General features: G+C 38.2%; 1 protein-coding gene and 1 long non-coding RNA gene across 3 annotated transcripts; both read left to right on the forward strand.

Annotated features, from left to right (window-relative positions):
• Window positions 1–1,629: 1,629 nt before the first annotated feature.
• On the forward strand, window positions 1,630–3,394 carry LOC116107912. Of its 2 annotated transcripts, XR_004124560.1 has the most exons (4): window positions 1,630–2,222; window positions 2,443–2,604; window positions 2,698–2,895; window positions 3,009–3,394. It is a non-coding gene; the product is annotated as an uncharacterized LOC116107912 (long non-coding RNA). The 2 variants fall into 2 exon arrangements; XR_004124559.1 differs by lacking the exon at window positions 1,630–2,222 and having other exon boundaries at window positions 2,256–2,604.
• Window positions 3,395–5,506: 2,112 nt separating this feature from the next.
• On the forward strand, window positions 5,507–8,457 carry LOC116107898 (phospholipase SGR2-like). Its single transcript, XM_031394170.1, has 6 exons — window positions 5,507–5,578; window positions 6,547–6,606; window positions 6,957–7,148; window positions 7,495–7,655; window positions 8,022–8,088; window positions 8,191–8,457. The coding sequence occupies exons 2-6, from the start codon at window positions 6,589–6,591 to the stop codon at window positions 8,191–8,193; spliced, it is 441 nt and encodes a 146-aa protein (XP_031250030.1). The 5' UTR covers window positions 5,507–5,578; window positions 6,547–6,588; the 3' UTR covers window positions 8,194–8,457.
• The last annotated feature ends 1,815 nt before the right edge of the window (window positions 8,458–10,272 follow it).

Below are 10,272 nucleotides of genomic sequence, written 5' to 3' on the forward strand. Positions count from 1 at the left end.
CAACGGGGGTAAAGAGGTCGTCGTGGACGTCGGTTGCGGAAGCATGGTGGAATGCTAGGATCCCACATTGAAAGGGGGTGGGCATGTGGGTTATAAGGCCTGGATACCCTTCCTTAGCAAGCCTGTTTTCCAAGGAGAGTTCTACCCAAGCCCATGAAAGACCCATGGCCAACCCAAATTGTTGAGTTATTGGAGTGGGTTCCTATCAATTGGTATCAGAGCATGATCTTACGCCTATGTGGCAACGCACGCGTGGCAGGTTGACCTTGGGCCTGGGCTGTTACCTCGAGAAAGGGCATGGAGGCCCGAGGGAAAGAGGATCCGCATAGTTACCCAAGGGGTAAAGAGGCCAACGTGGACGTTGATTGCGAAAGCGTGGTGGAATGTTAGAATCCCACATTGAAAGGAAAAATGGTGGGCATGTGGGTTATAAAGGCTTGGGTACCCTCCCTTGCCAAGCTAGTTTTCCAAGGAGAGTTCTATCCAAGCCCATGAAAGACCCATGGCCTAGCCCAAATTGTTGAGTTATTGGAGTGGGTTCTTATCAATTGGTATCAGAGCATGATCATGCGTCTATGTGGAAACGCACGCATGACGGACTATTCTTGAGCCTAGGCTGCTACCTCGAGAAAGGGCATGGAGGCCCGAGGAAAAGGGGATCCGCGTAGTCACCAAAGGGGTAAAGAGGCCGACGGGGGTAAAGAGGCTGACGTCCACGTCGATTGCGGAAGTGTGGTGGAATGTTAGGATCCCACATTGAAAAGGAAAATGATGGGCATGTGGGTTATAAAGGCTTGGACACCCTCCCTTGGCAAGCCAGTTTTCCAAGGAGAGTTCTACCCAAGCCCATGAAAGACCTATGGCTCAACCCAAATTAAAAAAAAAAAGTGGGTTCTTATCAATTGGTATCAGAGCATGATCTTGCACCTATGTGACAGTGCACCCGTGGCAAGCTGACCTTGGGCCCGGGTTGTTACCCCGAGAAAGGGCATGGAGGCCCGAAGGAAAGGGGATCCTCGTAGTCACCCAAGGGGTAAAGAGACCGACGTGGACGTCGGTTGCAGAAGCGTGGTGGGATGTTAGGATCTCATATTAAAAGAAAAAAAAGGTGGGCATGTGAGTTATAAAGGCTTGGGTACCCTCCCTTGGCAAGCCGGTTTTCCAAGAAGAGTTCTATCCAAGCCCATGAAAGACCCATGGCCCAACCCAAACCTATCAAAGATGATGAAAGGGCTCTACACCTACGTTCAGCTAGAATGTTGGAATGCAAGCTCTCGCAAACATGGTACAGTTTATTTACCTAGTATATTACTTTGTGAATGCACAAACTTAATGCACATTCCTACTGGAATGAAAGCTCTCTCTAACATGGTACAGATTATTTACCTAGCTTTGTAATGCACATTTAGATACACATACAATCAGACTTAATGCACGTTAATCTTTATGGCCAGTTCTTTTAATTTTCTTTTTATAATTTCTTCTTTCTTATGATGCTTAAAATCTATTTATGCAGGCTATTGTAATTTAATTGGTTTTTGGTACTTATATCTATTGCGAAATGTCGTAACCATTTTTTAGCTATGTACACTTTTTTTTGTAACCTTTTGCTTTTTTTTACTTCTAAACTTCTCTAAGGCATTTGATGAGAGGACTTGACATGATTGCTGAAGTATGGATTTGTTAAGGTTAGGTACATAGTAGTTCAAGTCCTACATTTCCTAGTCCTTACATGGGAGATAATAAAGACCTAATTAATTTTAATTAAAATCTAACTAAAACAAGACAAACTAACCTTTTTGTGAATAAGAGTAATTTTTGGCTTTGTAATTGCGTTCCTTGTTTAAGAATGTGGGTATGGCATCACTTTTGCCTGCTTGCGGGAGACAGTGATTGAACATGAAATCTGCTTCTAGTACCAAGCTGGTTCTCTGCATTACCTTTTTAGACCACATTGTCTGTCACTTCTTCTACTCGTCAATAGGCCCTTTATCAGACTTAGAAGATGTTGAATTGATTTTATCAGTTGGCCTTTAATACATGAATAGATAATTATTAAATTCTTTTCTCATAACTCCAACATATTATATTGACAAACTTAATTATTTTTTGGTTCAAATGTAGAGATTTCATTTGTTAATGTTATGCCACTTTTGATAATCTTTTCTGCTTAGGTGTGGTTCATGGGTGAGCAATCACATATCTCAATAGACTTTGACAATGTGAGTTTGCTTTTCCTCTTGTTGGTTCTTATTAGTGTTTTTTACTTATGTGATGTATGTAATTAATGTCATCTAGTTTATAGGTGATTTTTGGGAAACATTTTTTTTCCTTATTATATTTTAAGTTGGACTATGAGGTACACTAGCAAGTGTGCACAATGTTTGCTTTTCATATTAATTTGAAGTATTGGAGAACTACCTTATCTTCAAATGAAACCAGAGGATGGTAAGGAAGCGAGGCAACATTCTCAATCTTAGGACCGGTGGGTTCAAGGGGTGCTTAAAGAAGAATCTCATGGCTCATCTTTTCCAGATATGAGTAGGAGGGTTTCTTCTCTCCAGAACCCTGTGACTAATCCTGATATGTATTCAACAACATAAGGTATTATTTTTTACTTCTTGGGTATATATTCTTTATATAAGGAGATTTCTTAAATGTAGTTAACATACTTAGCTTTATATGCCAATTTTACAGTGACACTTCCAAGAGCCCATCTTATGGGTCCAAAGTTTGCTTGAATAATGTAAGCCAGGTTGGCTAAGGAAGCTACAACAGTGAGGCGTGTGGTTGAACCCCTTTTCCATCATTTTGATGTAGAAAATCATGGGTCATTAGATACAGGAGTTGCCTATTCTCTTATATTGTATCTGCAGTTGCTTTTGGAGGAATCAGGTTACATATGGAATCTTAATGCTCCATCTTATTGCAATTATTTTTTATTAGTTTTTCTGTGGATATAATTGATATGATTTTTTTTTTTTTTTTTTTTTTTGTTTAATCTCCAGGAGGAAGCTCCCACCTGTTGCTACCTATCTTGATCAAGCACTTGGATCATAAGAATGTTGCCAAACAACCTCATGTACAGATTCATATTGTGGACATTGCCTCACAACTTGCACAAAATGCGAAGCTGCAGGCCTCTGTTGCTATCACACAACTGTTTGTACTTAACAGGTTGGCGACGTGGGAGCCATTCTTGATATGATGTCTGGTTTGCTAGAGAATATTTCAAATAATATTGTTATTGCTAGTAACAACAATCTTGGCTGTTCATAGGACTGCTCAGATTGTTTCTTCCATCCCGAACATATCATATTACCAGAAGGCGAGTGTAATTGTTGAAATTATAGTATACTGTTCAGTTTTAAGAAATTTGGAGAAACATCTAATTTTTGAGGATTTATGTTTCAAGCTTTTCCTGATGCTTTGTTTCATCAGTTACTCCTAGCTAGACCTGGCAAACGGGTGGGTGTACCTGTGGGTCAACGGGTACCCGTACCCAATGGGCGGGTACGGGTAACACATATTTCAATCCGTGAAAATCTGACCCGTACTCAACCCGCCCGTGACTTTTACGGATGGACCGGGTACTATCCACGGGTACCCGCGGACCTGCAAATTTGAAATTTTTTTTAAAAAAAAATAAAACTTATCAGTTATCACTCGTCTCAATCTCAAAGTCTCATTCTCAAAACCTTAATCTAAACCAAAACTTATCAATGAAAAAAAAAAAAACGCAACAGCTCATTCTCTTCTCTCATAGGCCACAGCAACTCCACGACCACTCCTCAGTCCTCTCACAGCAGCTCCACTTCCTCACTCTCTCACTCTCACAGCAGCTTCACTCTCCCTCATTCTTTGACTTCTCTCACGGCAGCGGCAGGCGCTAGCAGCAGGAGGTCACGGCAGCCCATTCTCTCACGGCAGTAGTAGATCTCCTCTCACGGTAGCAACAGATCTCCTCTCACGGCAATAGCAGCAGCACGGCAGGTAACGTATAGGTTGATCAAATCTTGTGTAACTTTTAGCTATATCCTGCCTTCGCAGCTAAAAGATGAGTATTGGAAACTTTGGTTAAAGTAACTTTTGTATTTTAATTATGAAATAATTAATATTTATCTCAACAATATGGAATGTTTGATTAGTGATTAAAATAAAAAATAGTAGGGGAGACCGAGAGAGTTGAAAAAGTAGTGCATTAAAATAGTTTGTCTTTAGTAAAGCATGTGACAAAAATATGATAGAAAGCATAGGGAGAATGAAAAGTATAGAACAAAGCATGTGGTTTGAGTCGTCTGACTGACTAGTTGAGAAGTCGTGCCCCTCTACCTCTGGGACCAAAAACGTGAAAATTGACTGCTTAAAAACGTGACGTGAGGGAGGTGTAAAAAGTTTTGAAAATAAATTTTGGCCCCTGCTCAAATATTTATTTTCTTTTGACTCAAATAATGATGATTCACCAATGTTTTAAAACCCGGCCCGGCCCGGCCGGTTGAACCGGTTGAACTGGGACCCGGCCAGACAGCCGGGCCGAGTGAGCTTTATAACCGGTAGAATACTTCTGTCCAGTTTGACCCGCAGTTGGACCGGGGTTCTGTAGCACCCACCGATCCAACCGGTGACTTTAATGAAAATCAGGTCATGCACATTAATACAAACAAAATTTAAAAATTTAAAATATTAAATTTAATAAATATAAAACAGTAAACTTGACTTGTCTTCACTTATACAGTATCAATATTTCCCCCCATTTTGAAAATTTTCACGCATCTTCTTCCCTCTCTTTCGTCTGAAAACTCTGAAAACCATTTGCATTTTCAATTTTTTTCATCATCCACGAGTCTCCCCTTCACCAGTTCATCTTCGAATCTCGTCACATTAGCCTTCACCGTCAATTGTATAGCTCGTCGTCAACTGGGCTGCTGGGGTACCGCGCGATCTGTTCTCAGTCCTCTCTTCACCGTCGATCTGCTCTGTTCTTCCGTCACCGTCGATCAAGAAGCTACACCGTCGTTGTCATCTTCTTCTTGCTCAGGAACTGACGAACTGTGGGCAGTCGCGTTCTCTTCTTCTCTTCTGCAATCTGCAGTTCTGCTCTGTTTAGTACTTCAGTCTTCAACTGTTCATCCGTCGCCGTCGAGCTCCACCTCTCCAACGGTCAACGGCAGCTCGTCTTCAGTCTTCACCAACACCAGGTATTGANTGCTTCTCTTTGGACCAAGAAAGTAAGTTGCATCTAACGGAAATGGTTTAATTCATTTTTCAACTAAGCCATTTAAGAGAATATTAGTTGGGTACTCTGGATCATCTTGAATGTTTTCTTTTCCCATCCCAATTGCAATGAACTATATGACTTTATAAAAGTTGATAATACAAAAGATATGCAGCTCACCTATAATCTGAATCAGTTTATGCTATTTAACACCAACGCAAATGACCGTTTGAAACATTTTTCATGATATGATCTGCAGCCCCCTCACCCCCGCCCACTCATCGGCAAGTAGGACTGCTGCCCACTCATCGGGAAGTGGGACCCCAGAATGTGTCTGCGTAGGGGAATTCAAGCCCATGCAAAGTATGAACCATAACTTTTAAAGTTAAGCTGTAATAAAAGCCTCTACCAAATCAGAATTAGCTCAGTGTCTTGTATGCCTTAATTTTCATCTGAAATTACTCTGACATTTTGGTTCACTAATCTGTTCATTCCAAAAGAATTAGATTGGCTTTAGTAAAGCGGGGGCATAATTCTTTTGTTTTTTTTATGGGTTTTGGGTGCTTCCATGAATTTGGTGAGATATACCTCGAAAATAGTTGGCAAGAATCTTTACATATTTTTTGAAGCTTGCATCATGATAATGTATAAATGGTTTGGAGTGTTTATTACCTGTTTTAAGGGGCCTGTATGCATATGTCTTGCAAATACACACCTTGCATGCATACACATTTTATTTGATGGTTTATATTATCTCTCTGAACAGATACCGGTAAGCTAAGCAAGAACTTAAGTTTGGTTGGTCATCGTGACAACATTGAGTTCACTTTGCTTTCCAGTGGTCTCATTGCTTTGGTTTGATTTGGTTTTACCCATATGAAAGTTTTGTGGTTTGTATATGGAGTTTGAGCTTTGTTGGGTTAGCTAGCATGTTACTATGATTAGTTGTTTTAATTTCAAAGTGGCCACTGGTATGCATTGAGTTTTGTTGCAAGGTTACTTTGCTTTGTTTTTACCCATATGACATTTCAAGTTTTTATCTGGATTTGAGCTTTGTTGGCTCAGTAAGCATGTTACTTTGTTAGCTATTATAAGTTAGTTGTATGCAGAATATTTTATTTGATAAATGTAGTACTATCAGAGTGTTGAAAACTAAGTCGTAGTGCCTTCTAGAGGGGGTTTTCATTGTGAGCAAATAGTTGATTAATAGCTGCAGCAACACAAATTTTAGTGGTTTGTTTCTCTTTAATGGATTTAGCCATTAATATTTGTGTCAAATCAAAGATATGTGTGAATTTTGATGAAATATTGCTCCTTTTGTGACTTTACAGAGCCAGCTGCTTCACTTCCTCGAACTAAGATAGTGGGAAAGAATGAATACTTTTGTTTTGGTATGAGAGATTCTCTTGGGATAGAGGCATCCTTCTTGCAGATCTGTTAAATAATTATACTTTTCCTTCAATTTTTATTAGGATTTTGGGTTGGCTTTTAGACCATCAACCTCTTTTGATTAACAAATAAGTTCCTTCTAGTTAATGTTTTGTTCTGATGCAAGATTTTATGAAATTTTTTTAAGATATTCAAGAGACATGGTTAGAAGCAACCAATATAGGTGATTTAATATAAAATGATTTTAGTTTTAAGAAACTTTTGTTGAGCAATATTTGCATCCAACTGGTTGACAGGTTTTCCTCACTAATGCAATTGGCTAAATGCTTATCTATTGAATGTACCTTTACAGACAAAGGAAGAATTGCTCTCTAGTTGGTGGAAAGAGTATGCAGAATGTAGTGAAGGTCCTAAGGAACAACCTAGTTCCAGTAAGAAATTGGAAAAGCTACCAAGTCTTGCTTCCTTAGAATTTACTTTATCATCCCTTCTATATGAAGAAGAAGAAAGGGTTGGAGTTCTTGTAAAGGGAGGACTTTATGAGGTAGCCCTTTTTTTGAGGTTTCAGCTGTAATTGTTTTGTGTGTTGAGCAAGGGTGAAATATGGCTTGAGACATGATTTATTAAGTTCTTATTATTATTACTGTTATTTTTTTTGCCATGTAGATCTGGATGCCATGTTTCTTGCTCTTTATTCATTTAGTTATTTTTAAAAACCTATGTTTTGAACTTTTTAATTATTTATATATTCTGGTCTGCAAAACTCTGAAGTTTTAAGCAGAAATTTTAATTTTATTTTTTTAATTATTGATTTATATTTAAGAGCCGTCTTTTTTTATTACTCAACCTAGAGAATACTTCTGAAGATGAAATCCTTAAAAATGTTGCAGGTAGATTTGGTAAAGAGACATTGTTTTCCTGTTTATTGGAATGGAGACAATCGACGTGTTCTTAGAGGTCATTGGTTTGCTCGTAAAGGGGGCCTTGATTGGCTTCCACTTCGTGAAGATGTTGCTGAACAGTTAAAGATTGATTACCTTAGTAAGGTTTGGTGCCATAATATTTGATATTGTGAACGATTATGTTATTTGATAAGGTGGAATCTATATAGACCTATATCCTAGTTCATAATGTCAGTATGCCTATGATTTGTATATATAATGACCTGCCCTCTGGGGTTAGGAAACTCATTATGAAAAGTGTATATATTTAAAAGACTGATTAGATTGATTCCCTTCTTTATATATGCAATTTTAGGATGCGATGGCTTTTTGACAATATCAGTCTGCATTTCTTGTCTTTTAAGTTGTACTTTTATTGTGGTTCTCTCCTTTTAATTAACTGCATTCAGCATTATGTGTTGTTTTACCATTTTTGTACGGGAACAGTAAAAAGTTTGACTTTCCCTGGGTTTGGGGCGTCGGAGAAGGTTTCAACCCTCTGGACTTTTTGCAGCTCGAGTTGATTTACAAGGCTCTACCCCAGTATGTATATTGCCTTGTGGATGGGAATTTCTAATACCTGATTATGAATGTCTGCTGCATATGTATATGAAAAGATTATGTATCTTGAGGTTGTGCGTGTAGTGACTTGAGGCACTTTTTACTGGCGAGGATGATACCTGGGGGTCTTGGCTCAATGTTGATGCTTCTGGTTTTTCTGGTGTCATTAGTTTCAGTGGAAATGGAATTAAGTTAAGGTGTGGTTATTCGAAATCCCAGTCAAAAAAAACCAAGCTAGGTCTCTAATCTTTCCCTTTTTAAATTTTTACTAGCATAAAAACTTCTAGCATCTTCATTTGTGCCTTATGCTTCAGGAATATGTAATTAGATCCTGGTTAGGGAATTTAATAGCATTTCTTTTCTTGTAATGTATTGTAAGTAATTTATGCTTGATTAAATAAATTCAGTTGGAACAATCCAAATTGGTTTAGACCAAAATCTTATATTCTTCTTCCCGATTGTTCTCTCTTGGTTGTAGAGAGAGAAAGTTTGTTGAAGAAATTGTCAAGGTGGGGCATTGATGTTTGCCGGATGAAATCAACAATGGTGGTGAGCCTAGTTGTAACTGTTTTTATTCCCTTTTCTTTCTGTATAAATTGCTGATTAATACTTTTGTATTTGATATGAGATGTGAGGCACTCTTAGGTCTGTTTCGGGTGTAATTACAGAAGGGTTTTCCTCGGAATCTACCTTGTAAACAGGATCTACAAGCTCTGTAAGATTTTCTTTCATATAGTAAATGAATTCCTACTGCCTTGAAGAGTGGATGTAGGTAGTCAACTGATTACTGAACCACTATAATTGCTGTGTGTTCTTTATTTTTATGCTCTTATTATTTGCTCCTCTAAATGCTGTGAATATTGCTTGTTTGAGAACTTAGGATTTCTTGTTCGAATACTCTTTAAGCTTAACAAGTGGTATTAGAGCCAGATTAGGTCTGGGAATTAGAGATTGTTCGAATTTGGGTTTGTCTAGGGTTAGATCTAAACTGTTTGGTTACGGGAGTCTTGATTTAGGGTTTTCTAGATCTTGAACTTTTGGGGTTTTTTATCTCCTAGTAATTGTAAAGGTTGTAAGCCTAGAAATGTCTAAGTTTGAACCAGAGAAGTTCACAGGTGATACTGATTATGGGTTTGGAAGATGAAAATGAGGGCTGTCTTAGTTATGGATGGGTTATCAGCTACCTTAGAGGGTGAGGATAGCTTACCAGAGTCTTTAGGAGAGAATATGAATGATTTCATGAAATTGGTTCAAGATTTAGAGGGTCTAAGCGTTAAGGTGGAGGATGAACATCAAGCTGTCATCCTCATAAACTCTTTACAAAAAATGTATGCTAATTTTGTTGATACCCTAAAATATGGTAGACAGACTCTTAAGCTAGATGAGGTTGTAGTTGCAATTACTACAAAAGATGTTGAATTTAGGAAAGAGGGTAAACTGGATGGTGAGGGGTTGCATGTGAGAGGTAGATCTGGAAAGAAAACTCACAAGAAAGGACAGTTTAGGGGTATATCTAAGTCAAAATCTAAATTTGTTAGAAAATGTTTTTACTGTCATAAGAAAGGTCATTTTAAGAGGGACTGTCCTAATAGGAAGAAAAAGTTAGGGGAAAAGGATGCTAATAGGAGTGTAGATGTAGCTTCTAGTGGGTATGAAAGTTCTGATGTGTTGGTGGCTTTTGAAAATGAAATTGATGTTGAATGGATAGTTGGTTCTGGTTGTACCTTTCACATGACTCCAAATAGGAGTTTTCTATTGAATTTTAGAAAGTTAGAGTTTGGAAAAGTTTTGATGGGAAACAATGTTGTTTGTAGAGTCTTAGGAATTGGAGATGTAAACCTGAATTTGCATGATGGCAGTTCAAAAGTACTCACAGATGTTAGATACATACCAAAATTGAAAAGGAATTTGATTTCTCTAGGAAGTCTGGATTCAATTGGCTATAGCTATAAGGCTCAAGGTGGAGTCCTTAAGGTCACTAAAGAGTCCTTAGTTGTTATGAAAGGTGAGAAGAAGAATGGGCTGTATGTTCTAAATGGATCAACTATCATTGGAACAGCAGCAATATCTCAGTCTCAGATGTCTAATAAGACAAGTTTATGGCATAGGAGGTTAGGACATGTTAGTGAGAAAGGTTTAGTTGAGCTGAGTAAGCAAAAGGTCTTA

This window comes from Pistacia vera, unplaced genomic scaffold (genome assembly GCF_008641045.1).
Source record: "Pistacia vera cultivar Batoury unplaced genomic scaffold, PisVer_v2 Contig549, whole genome shotgun sequence".
NCBI classification, from domain to species: domain Eukaryota; kingdom Viridiplantae; phylum Streptophyta; class Magnoliopsida; order Sapindales; family Anacardiaceae; genus Pistacia; species Pistacia vera.